The sequence below is a fragment of the Chaetodon auriga genome, chromosome 16 (genome assembly GCF_051107435.1).
Source record: "Chaetodon auriga isolate fChaAug3 chromosome 16, fChaAug3.hap1, whole genome shotgun sequence".
Taxonomy (NCBI): domain Eukaryota; kingdom Metazoa; phylum Chordata; class Actinopteri; order Chaetodontiformes; family Chaetodontidae; genus Chaetodon; species Chaetodon auriga.
Window position 1 is genome coordinate 5,369,499 of NC_135089.1, and position 23,713 is coordinate 5,393,211.

General features: G+C 47.4%; 2 protein-coding genes across 3 annotated transcripts; one reads left to right on the forward strand and one right to left on the reverse strand.

Moving 5' to 3' along the window:
* Positions 1-1,328: 1,328 nt before the first annotated feature.
* 42sp43 (P43 5S RNA-binding protein) lies at positions 1,329-4,410 on the reverse strand. The gene is made up of 9 exons (XM_076753039.1): positions 3,861-4,410; positions 3,612-3,712; positions 3,448-3,538; positions 3,219-3,307; positions 2,941-3,014; positions 2,630-2,710; positions 2,311-2,540; positions 2,038-2,091; positions 1,329-1,903 (listed from the first exon to the last, which is right to left on the reverse strand). Exons 1-9 carry the CDS (start codon positions 3,993-3,995, stop codon positions 1,643-1,645), a joined length of 1,116 nt encoding a protein of 371 aa, XP_076609154.1. The 5' UTR covers positions 3,996-4,410; the 3' UTR covers positions 1,329-1,642.
* Positions 4,411-5,827: 1,417 nt separating this feature from the next.
* Positions 5,828-23,336, forward strand: LOC143333487 (disintegrin and metalloproteinase domain-containing protein 11-like). 2 transcript variants are annotated; one of them, XM_076751531.1, is made up of 26 exons: positions 5,828-6,974; positions 7,680-7,870; positions 10,491-10,567; positions 10,949-11,015; positions 12,646-12,728; positions 12,886-12,949; positions 13,081-13,141; positions 13,507-13,688; positions 14,358-14,429; positions 14,646-14,812; positions 14,921-15,005; positions 15,181-15,271; positions 15,712-15,763; positions 16,340-16,439; positions 16,628-16,699; positions 16,836-16,928; positions 17,395-17,475; positions 17,562-17,612; positions 17,694-17,757; positions 17,930-18,035; positions 18,265-18,384; positions 18,497-18,665; positions 18,800-18,911; positions 19,669-19,759; positions 20,946-20,963; positions 21,264-23,336. In XM_076751531.1, the coding sequence occupies exons 1-26, from the start codon at positions 6,776-6,778 to the stop codon at positions 21,277-21,279; spliced, it is 2,484 nt and encodes an 827-aa protein (XP_076607646.1). In that variant the 5' UTR covers positions 5,828-6,775; the 3' UTR covers positions 21,280-23,336. The 2 variants fall into 2 exon arrangements, with proteins under 2 accessions (XP_076607646.1, XP_076607647.1); XM_076751532.1 differs by lacking the exons at positions 19,669-19,759; positions 20,946-20,963; positions 21,264-23,336 and adding an exon at positions 19,256-19,368.
* Positions 23,337-23,713: the final 377 nt, after the last annotated feature.

Below are 23,713 nucleotides of genomic sequence, written 5' to 3' on the forward strand. Positions count from 1 at the left end.
GCCGTGCGCAGCATCTCCAGTTCGACAGAGCTCGCAGGTCAGCTGTTGTAGGATAGGTTAATGTATGGGACCTAAAGAGGCAGAGCAGCAGCTCGCGAGGGAAGGAAAGAAGCCCGAGGCTGCAAAGCCGAGAGAATGACCTTCGGCAGAGCAAAGAAAAACACAGCAGCGGAGATGTTGTCCGAACTCAAACTGACAAGCTGTTACGGAGCTTGGCTGAAGATTTGAAATGAACTCTGCTTTGCTCCACTGAACCGAGGAAAAAAACACAAAAAGGAGCCATTAAACAGAACTCTGGAAACACAAACAAACCCGTTACAGTCTGAAACCCTTTGCAAGCAATCGTCTTTTCAGGCTTGTAAGTGAACAACAGAACGAGCGATTAAAAGTCAGATGGGCTTCCATTAATACATTTCTGAAAGCTTAATCTACGTGGCAGCCGATGTGACACATCTAGGCTCACTTTTACTGGCTGCAATGATTAGTGGATTGATTAATTAGACAGGAAATTAAACAATTTTCATTCGTTTTTTTAAGCAGAAACTGAAAAACATCTGCCTCCAGCTTCTCCCATGTGATGATTTGCTGCTTCTCTCTGTTCTGTATCATTGTAAATGAATTGTCTGAGTTTTGAAATTTGAAGATCTTGGAGGAAATCACATTGCAACCTTGTTTAAATAAAAAATCCCTCAGAATATAGGCAATACCTGATATTAAACCAAATATTCCACCTTTATCTGTCCTGTCACGTTTTATTGTCCCTTGTATAAATGAGGTTGTAGTCCATGTCCAATATTTCATTATGAGCAGATACAAAGATCCTGCTGTCCTTGCACGTTCATTATCAGAAACCCACCATTACACACTAAGTGGTTGAATTTACTCAGCACTAGCATCATTCCCTTTAAATGTTCATGAGGCTAAAATCTAAACTGCAGCAGCTCAACCTCATCTGAAGAGATTTGACAGCTGATACTCGTCTTTGTGTTCAAAGTCTCATCCGCCCCCAGAGCGACATGCTTTCGGTGACTCAGCGATTACTCATGTGCAGTCCTTTGTTCATATTTAATGAGCTCCAGCATGTTCAGCAAATGTCAACCAATACGTGAAGTCAAAGCGAGCACAAAAGCTTGATGCTGGAGGAGAACAGCTGTTGGAGTGTGCCAACAATGAGATGCTGCGTCCATTGCAATTAAGTGAGACTGAACAAACAAATCTTGGTTGTGGAGATGATCCTCCTCCAGCAGCTGCTACCAATACCCAGACCCCCACCTGTGTTTAGCGAAACGCTCAAATGGAAGGTGAAACCACATCAAGATATGCCACTCTGATCAAACTCATTTTATTGGGTCAACAAGTGCCTTTTTACAACATAAGCATTTCACAATTAAGACCTTTTGTCTTCAACAACTAGAATGCAATCTCACAAAAACTCTTGACATCCTAATCAGTGTGTCAAAGCTCCATTCAAACAAGTACTCAGATATTTTAATGTATGTCAGCTACATTAGAAAAAAAAAAAAAGCTCAACTAAAAAGACCCATTTTGTAATTTCTCAAAAATTAAAGAAAAGCAGACCAGCGCAGGTCTGAAGAAGCTCAGACTGAACAGTCACAATGAGAGCTAGCCCGGACGCACTTATCTAAGCTTTCAGTGGCGCCACCTCAGGCTTCTCCAGAGGGCGGGGCTTTTTGATACCAAACAGCTTGCTCAGGTTGACTTCCGGGTCGACGTAATGAGGGATCTTGCGTTCATTGAAGAGGCCTGAGAGGTTGGTTTCCACTTTGGTGCGCCGGGAGAGGCGCATGCGCAGGGCGAAGAGGTGGCGCAGGTTTTCCTCCACAAGAGGCAGATTGTGTCTGTCCAGACGCTTCTGCCAGGACTTCTTTGGCCGCTGACGTTTCTGTTGGCGACAGAAAAACACTTGAGAAGTTTTATACTGGCTGGGTAGCCACCTAGAAACTTAAAGCAGACATTTCATCGTGTAAACCCAACACTCAAACTGACTACGTTGTGGGATCCTGATGTCAGACTTACCTTCAGAACACTGGCGCTTGGGTCATGACGAAGCAGGTGTCTGGTCATACTCTCCTGAGGAAAATTGAACAATGGCAGTTAAAATGTGCAGATCATGTCAGTCATTGCTGGAAATGACATACATTTTGCTTGAAGCAGTGTCTGAAATGGAATACTAATACTGCTAAATTAAAAATGGTAGCTCACACAAGGGATTTAAAGCTCCACAAATCTTTGAACGCAAAGAAAAACCAACCCGATCTCCTCACACAGACCTGCAGACTTGTTACTTACCCTCATAGCAAACCTGCGCGTGCAGTCGGGGAAGGAGCATCTGTATTTCAGGAGCTCGAGGTGCACCTTACGGATGTGGTGCTGCAGGTTAAAGGTTGTGGAGAAGTAGGCCAGGCAGTCATCCTTGGGACAAACCAGCACAGGCTTATGGGAAGCGTGGATCTGTTTGTGCCTCCGCAGAGCATCCGCTTTCTTGAACACCTTCTTACACACTTGGCACGTGAATGTGGCTACAACACATGTTTTTTAAAAAAAGTGACAAAGTGATTCAAACATGGGATGGATTTCAGCAATTTTGTACTACCACCATAACGTTTACCTGGATGTTTGGCCATGTGCTTCTGAAGTTTCCCCCAGGTGTGTTCAAGCACCTGGCAGTTAGCTTGAGGACAGCGGTAACCTGCAGGAACCAAACAGTCAAACAGGCCAGTGAGTATCAGGAAAAAATGATCACCACCAGTTGGATCCTTCTGGGCCCCTTCCAGGAGAGACATGTTATTTGTCCTGAAGAATTTTCTTGGATGCAAGAAAAGGTTATATGCAAATTAAATCCACATGCCCCTTTTTAATGAAGGAATTTCACAGAGATGGAAGATGAAAGGACTCCAGCTAAGACTGAAATAGACCAACCTGCATGCTTCTTCTCATGGGCCTTGCGGGCGATGTGGGATTCAAACGTGGCAGTGCATCCGTCCTTCGTACACCTACAGTAAGAACCCCACCGGGGACAGGCAGAGGTAAAAATAAAAACCACAGGGGCCACACCCACCCAGCCTGTAACCACTCATTGTCTTCTGCAAGAGCCCGTGCTCCAAAGATCCGATCACTTAAAATGGCAAGGACACTATCTAACAGACATCTAGATCTGATCTCCAGCACAGAACAAGCTCCAGAGTGATTGTACATACTTGAACTTGACGGGCACGCCGTGCTCCTTTAAGTGCAGTTTAAACACTCTGCGTTTCTTGAAGGTCATGGAGCAGTTTGGGTGTTCACACTGAGGAGGGAACACATTCAAAACACCAAAGACATGAAGAGCGGTTATTCTCAAGCAGGAGTAGTGACTTCCAGAAGATGCCGCTTGCTGCAATGTGCTCTGGCGCCATCGCGTGGACAGGATGGCGCATTAACACAAACCTTGAAATACTGGTTCTTGACGCCGTGGCCATAGCGCACGTGCTTTTTCAGTTTGGCGGCGTCGTGGAAACTCTGCGTGCAGCCCTTACATCTGCAGAGAGCAAAGTTAAAACGAGTTCGTGGCTGAGAGGAGCGACGGCACAAAAAGGTGACCAGAGACTCACTTGAATTTCCTCTCCCCGCTGTGCTGAAGCAGGTGGCGTTTCAAGTGGGCTTTTCTGGAGAAGCGACGACCACAGCCAGCAACTGTGCACTCACACGGGCGCTGCGGACATTTGGTAACAGATTTACACCTTCATGTCTTACCTGCACCTTTAAAGTAGTTTACATAATGGTCTTTAAGAATCTCAGCGTGTGTGCAGCAGTTTTGGAAATAACCCACTTCCTTATTGCACTTTGAATCTCGTCCTTACCGCTCCGGTGTGCACTGACGCATGCTCCTTCAGCCTCCACTGTCTGTTGAAAGTGGCTTCACAGTTCGCGTGGGCGCAGGTGAACAACGTCTGTGACGCACCGCCGCCAGGTTTCCCGCTGCGCACACCATTCATCTTCCTCGATTCCCTAACGAAAATATTCAATGGAAAGGCGGCCGCTTTTGTCGGCCTGTCTTATAGCCTCTTGAAAGGTCTTAATTGGTTAATTGGCAGCGTCGGGTCAGCAGGCGGTGAGTCAGGCTGCGCCCGCAGCGTCCGTCGATTCAGCGCTTTGCAGTCCTCGAGAAGTAAAGCTGAAATGAATTAAGCTAATTGCCCTGCTTAGCTCGACTGTGTGCAAACAAGCGGGCAAGTCAACACATGTGCCAACCACTCAAAGCCAGACGGTCGTTGCATGTTAGCATTAAACAAGATTTGAAACAGTAGAAATTAGTCTGTAAAACAGGTGTTCCAGTTTAAATGAAATCAGACTCATCCAAAGAACATGACCGTCCACCCATGACGGGCCTCCATAGCATAACACGCTTAAAACAGCGGAGAGGAAAGCCATTTAATCTGCAGTCCTACCTGTCCTGAAGACAACACGATGAGAAATCTATTTCCAAAAGTGATCAGCACACTTCAGATTACTCAGGCTGATTTGCTGCAGCTGGAAATAACCCAGCTTTTTGGAGCTGTAGGTGTGATACAGCCATCCGCACAGTAGAGGGCGTTGTTATTCTTTATTCTGCAGAGGAACCCCACCAGCTTCCACAGAGCCATCAGTGGCCTTCCTGAGGACACAACAACAAAAAAATGTTGTGTCCTACATCCATGACAAAAACCAGTATATCAGAGGAAGAGTTTGTATTACTCCAAATGACAACTTGCAGGAATAACAAAAGATTTTAATTTAGCCTCCACCGGACAGATGTGTCTGCATGTCACATGAAGAAATAATCTAGCCACTCTGTTCTGTACAATTTGTACAATCTAATAACGTTCGTGTCCGACAGCCAGCATAATGTCTGCAGCTCTGACTCCTCGCGGTTCTCTTTGCAGTTACTCAGCTGTACCACTGCTGAATACTTAATAGCACCAGCACTGTGTGATCAGCAGCCATACTGTACGCTTAGAAAGGGAAAACCACTGAAATGGTCAAAGGAGATGTCGATGGCGGTGTGCCTTGAATGCAGGTTAACAGTAGAAAGGCCAGTCTGTGCTGAACTGATGTCTGTTTTGATGTCAGCCTTCTTATTTTTGTGGAGGAGGGACAGGATGAGCACATATTTGGCCCTTGATGCTGCACTCCTCCTCCTCCTCCTCCTCCTCTTCCTGCTGCTGCTGCTGCTGCTCCCCCTTCCATCTCTCCCCCAACTATCTCTTGCTCCCTGTAACTCTCAAAAGGGGGAGATGAAATATTCAGAGGGGGCTGTCAGTGCACAATGTGCCTCCATTAGCGGGGAGTGTTGGCAGGATGGCAGCTGGAAAACTTGACTGCATCACGGCTGCTAACCAGCAGGTCACAGAGCAACACATGAGCTCACCAGGCTCAGTGTAGATTGATCTGGATTTATGGTTTCCAATAAGAAGCCAATTGATTGTACGCTGGTACAGTCTTATAGAATTACATTCATACATCACACCTGTCATGTTTGAATAAATCAGCACAATATTACTAAACGTGCCAGTGTAGATCTGCACACTAATATGGTTACATGGAGCATTTTACCATTTCGTAATATTCTTAAAGGGATATTAACAGTATTTTTATGATGAATGGTGATGTTTGTTTGATGCTTGTTTCAAATGAAGATGCCAGAAGAAGAGCTTTATCTGGCCCGAACTGGTCCTGTTTCATCCCTAAACTCGACTCTGTCTCCTTCCTGAATTCCCTCATGGAGAGGACACCTCAAACATTCTGGTTGCATACTTATGCATTTTTATTTTATTTTATTTTTCTACAGCCAGTGGATCCTTAAAGGCTTCTGTGTGAGAAAAGCTAAATGTCACACTATTACTGCAAAGGTTTTTAGAAATGCAAATATTTAGCCAGTTTTGGAATTGTAGTTCTTGTTTTGAGTGAATGTTTGTGGCATTATTGGCTTTATTTTATATTTCACGGCAGAAAATGGACTTGGCTGCAAGTGTAGAAGCGAAATGACCGTCCTGCTGTGAACTATGAATGACAGAAATATCCTAAAGTGAGTCGTTTACCACAGTGACAGAGTATCTGTAGGAACAATAACGACGATCAGGCCTCGGATCATGTGTTTGTCAGGATGTTTTCGCGTTCAGCTGTGATTTCTCTACGCTGCTGGGACGCGCCTTCATCCTCTGCAGACCTTTTACACCGCCATGCATGCGGCTACATCGAGAACATGAGTCAAGTGTTAAACCCCGATCCCCTTCAAGGCTTTTCTTCGGCCGTGCGCCTCAGCAGCCGCGCTGTCGCATCCTCTCCCTGCACACGGAGCTGCATGGCAACGGGGGGGGGGGGCCTGCTCGGGCTGAGGGAGGGTACCACGGTCCCACGTGTCCTCCTCGCCGCAGACCCAATGCATTCTCCTCGCTTTTCCCGTCCCCTCGTTTCCGCATACCGCAGATTCGCATATACGCACACATACAGCCTCATCCATACACCCATACGCGCCCGCGCAGCCTTGCGGAGCTGTGCCTTGGCGGTGCGCACTCATCCGTCCCTCACTATTTTCTCACTGATCAATCTCACTGCCTGTATCGATCATCTCTGCCATTTGGCCTATAGATTATGATTCGTTTTTCATCATTCTGATTGGCAATGCAAATCCAAATTCTCAACAGCGGCGTTGGCCGGAGCTGAGAGGGCGAGAGAGAGAGAGAGAGAGAGAGAGAGACATAGAGAGGGGGAGAGATGAGAGGACGCGCATCATCAGATGTTTAGCAGATTCCCTTTCGAGCTTCGCCATCATTTCTGCGGTGCGTTTTTCTGGTCTTCTCCCTCCCCTCCGTCGGCCGGGTTCGTGACATTTTGCGGCTCTCGATGCTGTAATCCGGGGGAATATGTGAAGATCATGCTGGCGGTGTGGTGCTTCACGGTCTTTGCTGCAGTGGGCGAGAGGCTTGCAGTCTCAGGTAAGAGAGAGAGAGAGAGAGGAAAGAGAGAGAGAGGGTTTTTTGGATGAAGCGCACCCTTTTTTGTTTCCTTTGCATCCACGATTTTTTTCCCCTTGCACCAGCACTTTTCTCAGTGTAGGTTGTGTTGTAACGGGGTCTCGGTGCCAACCAGCCCACTGGCGTGAGAGCACTCTCCGATGCGGTAGATTTGCTGCATCAACACATTTCCATCGCAGCCCCATTGCCTCTATGCAACGTGCCCATAAGCCTTTCCAGCGGTGTTTGATCCAGTAAACATCCAAAAGCATAATTATAGAACTTGTCAATCACCAAGGCAATGTGTTTTACAGCTTGATTGATGATTACTGAAATTTTAAGATATAAAGGCCCAGAGTAGATGTCAACATGGGCGTCAGTCTACTATAGAGCCATTATATATTAATACATTCATAATTTTCCATCAATGCCTGGTTATGCCCGCTAAATTTCTTAGAATTTGCGTGGACGGATAAAACGTGATTGACTGGTCAGTGTGAAAAATTAGGTCACCAAAGCATCAGCTTGCAGAAAACAACACTGATCTGAATGCTCATACAATGTGACTCATTAAAAATATATTACTCTCATTTGCTTTGCTTACTACACTACTGCCAGGTGCAGCTTAGGCAGCCTTCTGCACACCCAGTGGGCCCATGGTGAGTGTCCCTGTTGTGCTACATGCAGGTACAGACAGGAGCCCAGTGCAGGATGGAGGCATGTGGGACTGGTTCACCCCGGCAGAGCAGCCCGACAGCGGGGACGATGCCACTCAGGTCACCTATCCGAAGCGGCTGGTGCAGCAGATCGAGTCGGAGGAGGAAATGGCTCATGACCACCTGGATACCAGGGTGAAGAACAGCACCGGGGAGACCTCGGTGAGTCGTAGCTTCCCTGGTTTCACTCTCATATCCCCAATTCTGTTTATTTTTCAGATTTGATCACTCTGTTCTCAGCTCAGTGCTCTTAATTTGGGGTACAGGGACACTCAGGGGACCTTTCAGGAGTCTCCCAATTAGAGAATATGTGAAAATGGCTTTTTTTCTGGATCAAAATCATGTATGAAATCGTTGTCTTAATGTGCAGATCAGTAAGGGAGTAAGGGAAACCCATTTGGAGTCTAGTGCTCAGCGTGCAAGAAGATTCAGTACTGGTGGAGCTGTGGGAAGTCTGCGTGGGCATATGCTGTATGGGTGTGACAGTACCTTGACAGACTGTTGGGAACCTCGTCATTTTTCCAGTGCCTGTAACAGTGCAGCACTCAGCTCACTGCTGCTCACGCGGCTCCTGCTACACAGGGATGACAGTGCAGGGTGGTATCTTTGCAGCAGTCGCCGCTCCTCGAGATTTTGACCCAGTTAGTCACTGAAAATCCCTTCGAATGTCCACAGTGAAGTAACATCAGCTGGATGAAACCAAGACGGACAAGCCGTTGTTTTAGAGACATTTAGTCCTGCCTGAACTCAAGCCGTAACATCTGGCAACAAGTTCTGAGACTAAATGCTTTGCATCATTGGAGCGCGTTTATCAGAAAGCTTTTTAAATGTTTGCATGTGCGTTTGTAGTGGCCCTCGTCTGCACATGACGAAGCGTAGCCCCTCCTGAAACATTCACTCATCATGTCCGATCATCCGGCTGCCGAGCTGAGCCCCCGACTTCTTCATTATTCAATGGTGTGTTGAAGTGTGTCCCCATTAATTATGAAACAGGCCTGTGTGAGAAGTGCTGCATGGTCCAAGAGGCTTGAGCACACACACACACACACACACACACACACACACACTCCCCCTGCCATGCTGATTTGATGTAATTCATATAACTGTTATGAGAGGGTCCATTAGGGGCCTTGCACACACACACGCAGTCACATGTTTGAAGTCCATGGTTAAGATGAATATCTTTACCCCCGGACGACAAACTGATGCCGTATGAGTGCTGTTACACACATTCATAGGATACAAACAATGACACTGCTCGAGCAGACGAGGCTTCAGAAGTCCCTGTTTCAGCTGCTGCACTGATTTAGTCCTGCTGTGTTTTGTTTTTAGAATATTTAAGATGCAGGAATGAGGGTCATCATAAATTTAGGAGCAGCAGGAGATGAGATGAGCGTTTGCTTTCGCTCCTGTCACATCACACTGCACTGAAAATAGGTGAGGCAGCATGGTTGCCTCGCTGCTTTGGTCCTGCTGTTTTATCTGCTGTGATCTTTTTTTGTGTTAAATTGACGCTGAAAGACAAATTATAAGATGAGTGTTTTTCAGGTTTTTGCATAAATAATGCACAGTACTGCGCAGAATGAGCGTCTCTGCAAACCACAGATACATTAAATTTGTACGTTTCATAAGTATCATATCAGTGTTTGTACAACAGGTATCAGAGTGGTGTAGTTCAGATATCTGGTTCAGTCCATGAGCTTTTCCTCATCACTAGCCGAAACAACCGCCAAGTAGCAGACTGCTGTTCAAGCCTTGTTTGTTGCTACAAAATCAAGTATTTTAGGTCCAAACCTGATCTTTTCCAACCCTAACCAAGTGTTTTTTGTCAATATTAAACGTAACCAGGCCTTAAAACAGTGTTGTCATAACATAAAATGAGACCAATTCCCACATAAAACTGTCAGTTTGCTGTTTGATATTTGCATTAATTTCATAGTAAATAGTCAAAAGTGATGCAGTCAAAAGCAGCCGGTAAACGTGAACTTGCGGGGAAACCGGTTTGTAGCAACCTAAGTCGAGCGGTGGAGCAGCGTTACTGTACAGACGGAGCATCGATGGACTCAGCCTCTCCAAGACAGTAGTAAGAAATCTGCTGTCCGTACTCACTGGAGGGAATAATGCCTGAATAGTGATGCATGTTATTGTAAAAGCCCGGTGATTCACTGCAGCCTGGTTCCTCCAGACTGAGATCAAAGCCACGCTGGCACAGTCAGAGCTGCTGAAGAGACGCACTGTTTGGTCTGCAGTACATTTCCCTCTCTCTCTCTCTCTCTCTCTCTCTCTCTCTCTCTCTCTCTCTCTCTCTCTCTCTCTCTCTCTCTCTCTCTCTCTCTCTCTCTCTCTCTCTCTCTCCTGGCCCTTCTGTCTCCTCACCTCCTCAGCTCTGGTAGCTTTTCATTAGGGGCATCGGCACTGCATCGCTGCGTATAGCCCATGCCGGTAAAGTTTTCTCCTCGTCCTCCTGCTCTTCCTCGCCTTTTGTCAAGCCCCTCTCCATCCATCTTTATCACAGGATCCAGGCTTAGCTCTTAAACAGCCGTCGCTCTCCTCCGTCATGGCTGCCTGAATGCTGCCTGCCAGTGTCGATCAATGGAGACTTTATCAATCATAATATTTCAGCTGCTGAGACGCTTTTAGGGCGCACGCAGTATTGATTCCGTTGAATTATTCATGGGACTTTTTCAGAATCACTCTCTTTTACAGAGCGACACACTCAACCGCAATTGTTTTGTTACACTTCAATTTACCAACTATCAAATCTGTCTGTTGTTGTTTTCAGCCCGTCCACTTGGCCCAGAGCTGTTTCCAAGTGGAAGCCTTCGGACAGACCTTCACTCTGGACCTGGAGCTGAACCAGTTAGTATTACTGTCCAGGATCATCAGATCTGCCTTTTTTTTTTGCACGCTTGTATCAGTAGGTGCTCTTAATTTACTGCAGCTGTTCTCATTAGCATTTCCCCGCACTTAAGCAAACGCACTTACCGCCTCTATTATGCTACACGACAAGATGGGGAATACCAATGTGGCACGCACACACAGACACACACTGCTGCATTTTAATGAGCTTCCACTGATTCTATTAACACCACAAGTTAATACGGTCACTTATTCTTTGTGAGATGCATTTAATGTGCCAGCAAGAGGTGGAAAAATATCCCTGATAACACCAGTTTTGATTACAGGGTGATCGAGGTAATGCCGTCAGAGATATTCACGGTGTCTGTCCTCTCTTTGCAGTCACCTCCTATCGTCAGAATATGTGGAACGGCACTTTAACCAGGACGGCAGACCCTCACAGTCTGTGGTGAGCCTGTTCTCGTGGGGTGGGGATGTGTACTGGCAGGATTTTAGTGAGTGAACTTGTCTTTTGGCATACAGAAGGCAGCATATTAATGAGATGACCAGAGCGGCAGTGCAGCATTTGGTTGCTTGGCTCTAGAAATTGAGACTTTGTCACATTTTGCGCAAGTTTGTCAGCCTCACACGGCCCAGAACTCATTATATAACACAACTCCTATGTCTCATTTCCATCTAACGCAGATCTGTTTGATCACAGCCTCTTTTTAGAAACATAAAGCTTTTTGTTTGTGTCTTTTCAGGCAGATTTCCTGTGTGATTGTGCTGTTTCGTTGAAGTTTTTCCAGTTTGATCTCAACCTCCAGTTTTATCTATTTATGGAACGTGCATGCGTGCGTCAAAAATAGGCTGCTGTGTAGCTATTAGGACTACACGTTACTGTGCTCTACATACGTGGGTTCGCCTGCGAGCGGCGCGCATGCGTGCCTCTCGGCTCTGGCCTTTCTCAAGTGGTCAAGAAAAAAAAGCCGGCGGATGCCTGCGGTGTCAAAGCACGAGCGCAGAGGAAGAATTAAGAGATAACAGGAAAATGGATGAAAGCCTTAAACAGCCCCCCAACCATCACCCACCCACCCACCAAGCCAGCACTCCGCGTCCGCACCCACAATCATCCCAAACTCTCCCTCAGTCCTCCCGACCAATCACGATCCTGTTTCCATAGCAACCAGTTAGCTCAGCGGTGTCATTAAGTTCTTGGCAGCCAAGAGGATGAAAGAAGACCGAGAGGGAGGGAAGGAGGAGAGAGAGGAGGATGGAGTACGAGCAGCAAAACGCCAGTTAATACAAAGGCAAGACGCGCTTTGGCACTGGGGAAGAGCAGAGTGGCGGGAGGGAGAGGAGGCCAGCAGGGCCGGGACGGAGACCCGTGGTCAGGCCAGATTGTCGCTCAGCTGGATGGAGGCCTCACGTGACGCCTCTGATGCTGCTGCTGGACACGGCAGGTGCGACGCATTCAGGGCAGCGCGTCACCAGACCGATCTGTGTCGTCAAAGCGCTTTTATTCCCATTCAGAGCGCTCGGGCGTTGCTCGCCCGCCCCGCTGAGCTCAGTTTGATCCAGGTGACCCAGCGCTTCTCGTTTTTCTCACCTTTCATCTCCGCCGCTGTGACCTGGTGAAGCCGCGCGCCCACTTTTGAGTCAGCTGGAGGCGAAAGCCAGGGCGCCGCTGTGGAAGTCAAGGTTATTATAAGGGCACGAACGAGCAGAGCACAATTCCTTCTTTGCTCTCATCTCGTGGTTTTCAGTTGCAGCCTGCCCACCCTGCAGTCGTTCAATGTTAAATTCTCACATCTAGCTGTGTGGGCAGCATGAGTGTTGATTTATTCAACAGATCCTCGTCAAGGGTCTACCTCCACCTCGACTGTCAGTGAAGCATAGCAGGGTGGAGGACACAAGTAGGTCACAAACTGTGCCATAAACGTAATAGCGGGAAGAAGTAGGAGAGGGGAGACGCACATGCAGAGGCTGCGTGAGGTTTTTCCTCAGAGGTGACCTTCCACGACACCCAGTGAGGCATAAAAGCCTGAAGTGTGTCAGCAGAGGTCGTGTGATGAAACAGTGGTGCATTGTGTCCACAGGGAGGGGAGCACTGCTACTACCAGGGAAGGTTAAGAGGCATACCAGAGTCCTGGGCAGCCCTCTCCACCTGCCACGGCCTGTGGTGAGCCTGACAGTCAGCCTTTACTTACAAAATCACATAGAAGTGATCTTTGCATGCAGATCAGGCTACACTTACAATGTCTGCACACAAAATAAAATAATGCTTCACTGTTATTTTCTGTCCTTTTCCCCATCTTCCTCCTGTGGTCGGCTCGTAGCGGCATGTTCTCTGATGGCTTCTTCTCTTACGGGATTGAGCCCACTCACAACACAAGCAATCAGGTGAACTGTTGGTAGTTATAGAAGGAATCAGTGAATATTTTGGATAGAGAATTGCATGGAGTCTGGATGCTGATTTGGTTGCTTTTGGGTGCTAATGTTTTCTAATGTCATCTGGGTGGATTCTGTTACAGGATGATGGTGCTCACTTAATCCGCAGGATGCCTGATATCAGGCTTTCCCCTGAATGCTCAGGTACAAAAGTGCATTTAAAGCATAAACTATTAACACTCTTATCACATCAGAATAACACTCACTGCCTTTAAGACTCAGCAAGACTTTTTCATTCATTTCAAAATAAATGTTGCTTCATCTTCTGTGGATGCTGCTTATGTTACTGTCCAATAAAACTTCACCACTCGGAAATCTTCACCGAGTGTTAGAGGACAAATCAATGTGATAATTGAATGGGATGTAATTTTTAGTTAATTCAGACGGGGTGATAATTACCGACAGAGCTTTCTTTGATTAGGAGCCATAATGTTTGACTGCACCTTGCACGAGAAGAAAGAAGTCATGCTGCTCTAACTGCCTGCAGCTCCGCTTGTCTCTGTGTCCAGACTGTACAGAGGACAGCGAGTGGGAAAGCAGAGGAGGTGAAGGCGATGACGACAGACCGGACCAAACGAGGGAGCAGCAGGCGTCTGCGGGGCTGAGGCGATCCAAGAGGTTCGTTCGCAAGCCCTCGGTCCAGACCGAGACCAAATATATTGAGTTGATGGTGGTCAACGACAACGAAATGGTGAGTTAAAAGCACTTTTTTGCTGCTAATTACTCAGATGCTGCTGGTCTTTGTCGCCCAGAGAAATAGAGGATAGATCTACCAGCGTAAACAGGTTGTTTTCATGTTTGCAGGTCTGGCAAATGTCGGCACATGAAAATTAAGGTTACATTTGGGGTGCTAGAAGTTAAAAATGAGCATCACCCTCCTGGCATTAAATACTACACTAAATACTTGCAGCCACATAATAGCTGCTATTATTCTGGACCTGCGAAGCTGACAAAGGCCACACAGGCAGAGTGCTAATTTCATCATTAGAGTGTGAAAACTGCCCTCAGAGGTATAAATGCACGGACGTTGATTGGAAGCTGAAAGGAGTCCAGACAAAATAGAGCTGGAGGGAAAGCAAAAGCTAGAAAATGGTTGCAAATAGCAAACGAGCATCGTGTCCACCTTTCAGCCTGTGTGGTTTATCAAACATGCAAACAGCACAGCATGTCCTGCGTGATGCAGTCTTACTTGAATTAAGAGTTATCATTAAGTCATTCATTAAAAGAGTGAAGTATTCCGATAACCTTACGCCTTATGTCAGGATCCTTAGAAGTACGGCAGTACAATTTTGTGTGTGTGTGTGTGTGCGTGTGTGTGTGTGAATATAATCCATCTCTTACACCATCTGTGTCTCTACAGTTTGTACAGCTGCGTCGCTCTAGCAGCCAAACCAAGAACTTTGCCAAAGCAGTGGTCAACATGGCAGATGCGGTAAGAGCTTTGTTTGTGGGATTATAATCCTCCTCCGCCTAAACTCCGCGTACACACAGCACCACCTGCCAAGATGCGTGTGTGTGTACGTGTGTGTGTTCATTTCCACATTTGGAAGCGATTTATCCCAGATCGCACACAGTCGTCCATTCACAGAGCGTTCACAGCACAGGTGTCACACCAACAATGCAGTCGACCGTTTTTTTGGTCCCCCAGATCTACAAGGAACAGCTGAACACGAGGATCGTGCTGGTTGCGATGGAGACCTGGACCTCTAAAAATATGATGCCAGTCATGGAAGATCCATTGATAACGCTGCAGAACTTCATGAAATACAGGAAGGACAACATCAGAGAGCAGAGTGATGTCGTCCATCTTTTCTCGTAAGAGGGCTGCGAAAATCCGATAAGTAGAGAAATGAGGCTTATGGGATGTTCGGATGCCAGTTGGGGTTTTGTTTTACGTGACGGCATCTTTCCTGTGCACTTCAGAGGGCGAACATTTCACAGCAGCCGCAGTGGGACAGCCTACACGGGAGGAGTGTGCTCGCTAACGAGGGGAGGGGGAATCAACGAGGTGAGGAAAATCTAAATTTGTTAGATTTTTTCCAACAGGGATTTCGTTGCTTTAGGGCAGAGCCAGGCTGGCCGGTGTCCCGGCTGGTGCAGCCTAAGTTTACCTGTTGGAGTTTAATCAGTGTCCATCTCACAGTAACGCTCTCCTGTGTGGATTCTCTATGTATTTGTTCCAGTATGGGAACGTCGGCGCGATGGCCATCACGTTGTGCCAGAGTCTGGGCCAGAACATCGGCATGAGGTGGAACAACGCTCGCAACTCTGCAGGTAAAGATGGAAGCTGCAGGGGGAATGATGGAGAGACTATAAAACAAGGGCTGAACTGAATAAAAAGCGATCGAGGCAGAGGACGTTATTGGATTGATGGCCCGGCGGGGGGGGTGTTAGAGAGCGCTGGGTGTTAGTACGCCTGTCCGGCACTGCTTCTTAATTAGACGTCTCCATTAGGTGATTAGTCACCTGCTGGACGCAGGAGGGGGGGATGGTTAGGACATCGCAGCCACTGAACAATGGGCTCAGTGATTAATGCTGAAGAGCCATCAGGTCCATTACTCAATGCCAGGACAAGCGCTCAGTGCACACACCATAGGCTCCCATACCTCTGTCACGAGGTGTCAGGTCTAAGAAGAGTCTTTTTCTCCTGCTGCAGTACATGAAGCGTCACCTCTCTCCATCTGTGCTCCTCTTCCTCCTTGTCTTCTTCGCAGGAGACTGCAGGTGCCCGGACGCCTGGCTGGGCTGCATCATGGAGGACACGGGGTAAAGATGCACGTCACGGCGCGCTGAACACACCTGTAAACTGCGTCTCTTCTCCGCTTGCTGCTGCGATGTCACAGCAGACAGCGGGACTGTTTCACTCTCCCTCGAAGCTGCGATTCGTTCCGCTCATTTCACTCAATTAGACAATTAAACACCTGTAACAGAGGGATGCATCGACTTTTACTCAGTCCTCAGTGAGCCGAGGCAGCTTGTGCTCGATGCTTTAAGCGAATTTGTTAAAACATCAGGCATCGGCGTGTCGACCACTGTGTAGGAATTGAAGAGCGAATTAGAAATATTTACTATACAGTATGAGTGATTAGGATTTGGCTCTCCTCACCAGATGGAACAATACAGATTTCAATTATTCATTTGAGTAATATCTTACTACAGATGGTAACATTTCTGTCAGATTGCAAAGTGGCACAGACACCCACAGTGGATCTGGCATTCCTTACTGGCAGAAAAGCGTTGTGCTGTTTTTTATTTTATTTTTTCCTCATGTCCTGGTCTTGATTTCTTGTGTGTGTGTGTGTGTGTGTGTGTGTGTGTGTGTGTGTGTGTGTGTGAATGCAGATACTATCTGCCCAGAAAGTTTTCTCGCTGCAGTGTCGATGAGTACATCCAGTTCTTGCTCCAAGGGGGCGCGAGCTGCCTCTTCAACAAGCCCAACAAGGTGAGGGCCATGTGGTGATGTAGGATGTGTGTGCGAATCATTATGGGCTGATTCATTATTCTTATAGTCTAACTTCCATCAGAACTTCCAGCCAACAATCTCCTGTATTACTGGCGCGTTTCATCTCTCGTCCATCTGTCTCCCACTTTATATATGTGCTCATATATGTCCTCCTCTGTCTGTCTCAGCTGTTGGACCCTCCAGAGTGTGGGAACGGCTTTGTGGAGCCAGGGGAAGAGTGTGACTGTGGATCCCAGGTGGTGAGTATCAACTCGCACATCGTGCATCTTTAACCTCCTGCAGACGGGTAGCCCCTCCCGCCTCTCTGTGAGCGTTGGAGGGTGTGTTGTTTGCCGGAACAGAGCTGAAGGTTTGCTTTCATGTCCGTGGCTGCAGGAGTGCGCCCGTAGTGGAGGAGCCTGCTGCAAGAAATGCACCCTTACCCATGATGCCATGTGCAGTAACGGACTGTGCTGCAGTGGCTGCAAGGTGAGTCCAGCCACTATTCAACAAGGAGTCAAAGAAGTGAACTAAATCTGTATAAAATATAAATGATATGAGACAAAGAAGTGATGCAACAATGTGAGAACGCTGAGCTAGAACATGTTTGCCTGGTGGGATTTCCTATGAACAATTAGGGCTGCAAACTAGAGAATAAAAAAAAGTAAAAAGCTTCTTAGTTTATCTCCTCAAGCTGGCGTGCATTGAGATTTAAACTTCTGCAGCCTTAATCTTAGTGGCAAGGGATTCGTGGTGTTTGCTCCAATATATATATGAGTGTGGACTACTTTTCCCCAAATATAGGTCATAAAAACTACTTAGGAGAAGATAAGTGAATGCACAGTGAGGGAGTGAGTCAGGCTGCCTGTGTGCTGCACTGACATGCATTGGAAATATGATTACTAATATGACTTATCCAAGATTTACCTGATGCCTTTTCATGCTGTGGCCCTAGTACGAGCGGAGAGGCGTGGTATGTCGAGACGCTGTGAACGACTGTGACATCCCAGAGACGTGCACCGGAGACTCCAGCCAGGTACAGTCGACCGTGTGTAACACTGGCAAAAAACTGCAAAGTCAGCCAGAGTATCCAGAACATGATGAGCTTTCCTTCTTTTACAGTGCCCTCATAATGTCCACAAGCTGGACGGCTACATCTGTGATAGCAGTCAGGTGAGGCCTGGTTTGTTGCATCTCTTCTACCCTGCAGCTCACTATGACACATGCTCGATTATTCTTGTCCTGTGTCTTCAGGGCCGCTGTTATGGGGGACGATGCAGGACTCGTGACGGACAGTGCAGGGGTCTCTGGGGTTACAGTAAGTACACAACACATGCGCCTTGCACGTGGAAACGATATGGCGTGTCATCACATTAATGTGTCGACACAACGAGCGACTGCAGACACGTTAATGTGTCTACGCTCGTGCTTGACTTTGTAATCTCGGTCTCTTCGTGACAGACAATTTGTGTCTTTGTTTGCGCTCCCAGATTCAGCGGACAGGTTTTGTTATGAGAAGCTGAATGCTGAGGGGACAGAGAAAGGCAACTGTGGTCCAGGTCCTGAAGGCCAGGGCTGGCTGCAGTGCAACAAGCCGTGAGTCACGTTGTTCAGAGGACAGTATTCTTACAGAAGAATAAGAGTGTGTTCACTCTATTCTGCTCTTTTTGTGCAAAAAAAAAAAAGGTGCAGATATTGCTCTTCTCAGGTTTGAGGCTTTGCTGAATTTAAAAGACAATCCTGGATGCTTTCATTTTTAAGAAATATCAAGCAGAGCATACCTTACACCTCTGGGCCACATATTTTTTTTATTTTTCCTGTTTAGGGATGTTTTATGCGGCTTCCTCTTCTGTGCCAACGTGACGATGAAGCCAAAGTTCGGAGACCTGCAGGGTGAGGTGACCAGCTTCACCCTCTACCACCAGAACAAGTACCTGGACTGCAGGTAAGTGGATCACATCCATCTGATCTGCTAACACTGGAACATCACATCCCCACACATCTCGCCACACGTCTCGCCTCTTCACCTGTCTGACATGTTGGGATGCTTCCCTCAGAGGGGGCCACGCACTGCTGGAGGACGGCTCGGACCTGGGCTACGTGGAGGACGGCACTCCCTGCGGTCCCAACATGATGTGTTTGGAGCGACGCTGCCTCCCTGTGGCCGCGTTCAACCTCAGCACCTGTTCGGGGTCCAACTTTGGACGGATCTGTTCCGACCATGGGGTAAAAAAAAAAAATCCAGACCTCACAGCTTCCCAGCAAACACTGATATGCTGATGTGCAGGGTTTTTTCTGTCTCTGCTCGTCTCGTTCATTTAGCGGCTGCTGCATGTGATTTCCATCTTTCTCTCTTGTAGACCTGCAGTAATGAGGTGAAGTGTATCTGCGACAGGGACTACACGGGGAAGGACTGCAGTGTCTTCGATCCCATCCCAGAGCCAACGGTCCCGACGGGCCCGGAGAAGAAAGGTCCATAGCCCCCCTCCGCCCGCCCATCTCTCTCTTTCCTGTCTGCCTCTCATACCCCCCCTCATAGTCTCTGCCCATCGTCGCTGTAGCTTCTCTGTGTACTGAAGCCGAGCACAATATCTGGTCCTCAAACACGAAGAGTAGTTCACCTGATCATTGTGAGAACGTCATTATTTAGAGCGCACGGTGTTTTCCTCCTGTTTCAATGTTGGACGAGTGTGGGTGTGTGTTGAGATACACTTAGCGCATACTGTATGCGAGTGTGTGTGTGTGAGTGTGTGTGTGTGGTACTGTGTGTCTTGCAGGCACTGTCATCTTCAAGTGTCTTCCTTACTTTCTTGCAGTCTGCCAATGACACAGAGCAATAGAGCAGCTGCTCTCATAGGGCCAAAAAAGCCACCCTGAGCAAGAGGGTGTCCAGCTGAAAGAGCAGGAGAGTGGGAATGAGAACAAAGTAATGAAACTCTCTCTCCTTTTTCTTTTTGTAACTGTTGTCTCCCTGACCTCCCTCGCTCACCCGCCCGTTCTCCCACCTCCACCCCACGTGCTGGTTTCCTCCCTCCATCTCTCTCTCTGTCTGCAGGTATCATCTGCCTCTCTCGCTCTCTCTCTAGTTGATGTCGTTGATGTACGGTGTTGATGCTGTCCTCTGACGTGTGTTTTTTAGTGGTGTTGTTTTGTTTCTGCCCCCTCCTCCTCCTCCCCTTCCTCCTCCTCCTCCTCCGCACCCTTCCTCCCTCCTCCTTCCTCTGCGCAGGTCCCAGTGGCACCAATATCATAATAGGGTCCATCGCAGGTGCTATTCTCCTGGCAGCTATAGTCCTAGGGGGAACAGGATGGGGATTTAAGTAAGAGTTCTGGCATGCCTTTGTGTACCTGTCTGCTTCTACCTAAAGGAACCCCCGGCCCTGCCACTCTCCCCCCTCTCAAACAGATGCAACGCAGGGGAGGGGAAATGGGGACTCGGGTCTGAGCTCGACCGCGCTAATGCTCGAACGACTTTGCCGCTAAAATCCATCCGAAACGGCTGATCGAGTTATGAATCAACCTTGAGCTCCATCCTGCACCTTTCCACCCCCTCCCCCCTCTACAGGCCTTTTATGGTAACGACAGGGCAGGACTGAGATGTTTATCTGCCAGGAACATCTGCAGCACTTCTCTCAAGTCCACTGGATTTGTTAGCCGTTTATGAAACAGCAGATTACCCCGTTTTTTAAGACGTTTTTTTACCTTTGGTGCTCTTTTAGCCTGCATTATCCTGCTGGCAGCATCCTAACCCAAACGCCCTCGCTGAAGTGCTTCTTCTGCGACGTTCCACCTGTGCATGCTTGGTATTGTTCACCTCTTATGCTCTGACCTGAAAGGACTGCTCCCACTTTACTCCCAGTTAGATTCACGAGTGACTGAAAATGAAAAGCCCAACATTTTAATAACCTCTAGCAGGTTGTCAGTCCTTTCAGGGCCAGAGGTAAGTGTATGTGCATGCTGCATGAGCTGTAAGCGGGATGTTTTCTCAGAGCTCTGGCTTAGAGGGTGGGTGTTATAGGTCCTGGTGCAGCGCCTTGTCAGACTCTTTGGGGCTGAGAGGGTCGGCGCCAGGACGACTGTAGACCTGCTGCATGTGAAGCCATCACTCTAATCTAACAGGGAAGATTTTGGAGAGGACTTGTGGATGAATAATGGATTGAATGAGTCACTGTTTGATTCATGTTTTGTCTTCTAAAATCTGACAGCGTTGTGGTTAAATCTCAACTAACAACTTCCAACACGAGTCCAACACGAAAGCGAACAATTGCAGATTTTATGCCCACATGTCACATTAAAGCCTGTTTATGCTAGTTTTTAATTAACTGTTAATGTGCCGTCATGTTTGGCTTAATTGCCCTTTAAATTTCATGCAAGTTCTACTCTAAGCTTCATAAGATGCCTCTAAAAAAAAAATAGCTTGTTAGTCATGAGTTTGTGGTTTTTCTGCTGTCATGGATTCGTCTTGACGTTCTGTCTTTTCTCCTGGTCTGTGCTCATGGGATGCAGGAACATTCGGAGAGGAAGGTATAACCTTACAGGACCATCATCACATATGTTGTCGGTGGAGAAGCATCACAAAACATCTCATCCCTGATTCCCTCAGCGGCTCGTCCCTCAGACCATACGCACCATGCATCTCACCCCTCCTTTTGCTTGAACGCTTCATCCTGTTTCAGTTCTCCCATAGAGTCTCGTAGACTTCCCTTAAACACTGTGAAGCAGAGGCTCCTTCCACCTCCTCGAGCATCTTCATCCTCTGTCGTATCTGCAACAGTCTGCATTTGTTTCCTCTCTGTTAAAAGTCTGTTTTCTCTTCTCTTTCAGATCTGGAGGAGGATAAGATGCCCGTCTGTCTCTCTGTCTCTGTGTCCTGTCTACTCCTGTCTTCCTCCTCGCACTGTGTCGTTTCCACATCGGAGAAGAGGGGAATAAAAAAAAGTCTTCCACTCCTGTCCCAAAACCTCTCCAGACCTCTTCCGATTCTCGTGTCCCCCACGCCCCCGTCTGCCCCTTTCGTCTGTCCTCCTGCCTGGCTCCGTCCTCCTCTGGGCCTGTGGAGCTCCTCTCACCATACCAGCCAAATCATACCCGCGTGGCCGCTGCCAGCACGCCGCTGAGGATTGAGTCCGGGCCACGTCTAGAGCAAGCAGGTGGCTCTCCCCGTGGGAGACACCAGGGTCTTCCTCCAGTCCGGTGGCTCTAAGAATGTGCTTCGGTGTCTGTGTACCTCCTTTTCTCACGTCTTGGACAGTCTGATGAAGAACATATCAATGGTGGACCAATTTTAATAAGAGACATGTCTTTCCAATGCCTGCCTGCCTGCCTGCACAGAAAACTAAACTGGCCACCAACTGAGTCCACAGCTAAATGTCGGGCTAGCACACAGACGGGCCGTCTAATGGGCCGGAATAACGACAAAGGAGCTGAACGGTGTCCCTTTTCTTCTGGAAGGAGAAGGACCCGAGGCAGTAGCTCTGAGGCCAGGCCTTCACTAGGTGCATCTCCAAGCGTACAATTATGTGTTTTTAATCTACAAAGTGTGATGCTTGGATACGTGTGAAAAGAAACCGCACTGGACTGTCGTTAGCATGTTTTCCAAAGAGAGACCGAGGGAGGACCAATGATCACATGGCTCAAAAACCAGTCAGCCAGAGCCCAGATTGACAACTGACTTTATGTTCATTGTTACTTGTTGTTTTAACTTGAGGCATCCTACCTGCCACCCCCACCCCCCCGCACCCAAACACACACAGACACACACACACACACACACACACACACACACACACACACACGTTTTCAGGTGCAAAAAGGGAAGCTAGGTGTAATAATGGTTTCGGGATCATTTTAAACCACTGAACTTTGAAGCAGCAGAGACCGTAACTTCGTGTTTTCAACCGCAGGCTGACCAACATACATTCCACGATATCCGTCTGTGTGCGTGCTCGCTACGTTCAGGCCCAAAGTGTGTGCGCGTAGGAGGTTTAATCTGTGCGTCTGTTCACGAGTGAATGTATGAGGTTTTCAAAGGAAGGATGAATGTATGGTGTTTACATTAGTGTTAGGGGCAGTTGTGTCCGTGTACACCTTAACACTCCTATCACAGGTAGATAGGCAGATTTTTACCTCTAGAAAATCATCTCTTTCTACAAACTGTTGTGCGCTGCGGCCATGGTACCATAAAGGCAGCACACTAATAAAGAATTCAACAGTTTTTATGTCATGTATCTACAGAAAAACGAGCACTAGCCAACTGTATGCACACCTATTTGTAAATATGTGCAAGATATACTGAATGTTAAATGCACTGTATGAAGATTTATTTAAAAGCTATGTTAAAATACGAGTCGTTCCTGTTTCAGCGAACCCGCCCACAGCTGTCAGCCTCTGGACGTGACCCACATCTCCTGTAGTCCTGTAGTCATCTCTAAATGTGGCGTCGCAGCTGAGGCGGCTGTGTCGCGTCTCTCTTATCATTCCAGCTATCACGTAAACGTCATGAATCTTTTGTACATTTGTTGATAGCTCTGAGCCCCGGGCCGACGCCTCAGCCCTGAGGTAACGATCCCCGCTGTAAATGAGATTAAAGAGATCTGGTCTGGGGTCCGGGAGGCAGCTCGTCTGAAACCGTATGCGTGTATGAGGTCAGTTTGGTACGTTTGAGCTTTGCACTATGGCAGATGCACTATTGTTATTACTACAATATGTACAGAGTGGGAATCGAGTACAATCTGTTTGATTTTGAAGTTTGGGGGGGGGGAGAAAAAGAGAAAATAAGATGCATCTTATCCAATATTTTTAGACACTATCTTTTTGAATTGAGACAAAAAGACAGGAATGAACTGAGGCTTGTAGTTGAACTGAAATGGAAGGAAAATAAAAGTACTAAAACTTGAAGTCGCTCCTCCTGCTCTCACATCTCAACGCTCACCTGATTTCCTGTGTTTTTAGACGGTCAGTTCTGCTTTGTTTTTCTGATTCTGAAATAGCAATCATCTCTACGCTAAATTACAGTGGATATGAGATAAACAGCATTTAAAGGGTAAAAATAGAGTAAAGCTATATATCAAATAGTTTTCATGAGGTCCTACAATCTGAGGCTGGACTTTCATTACCAGTTAAGGTGGCTTTTTTGTCCTAAAATCAAATCAAACTGACATCTTCAAATTGGATGTTTTGTCTGACCATCAGTCTAAAACTTTGAATAATCCCATTTATAATCTCTATAAACAGATTCTGCATTCAGAGTCTGTTGGCAAGGACAAGATTTCAGT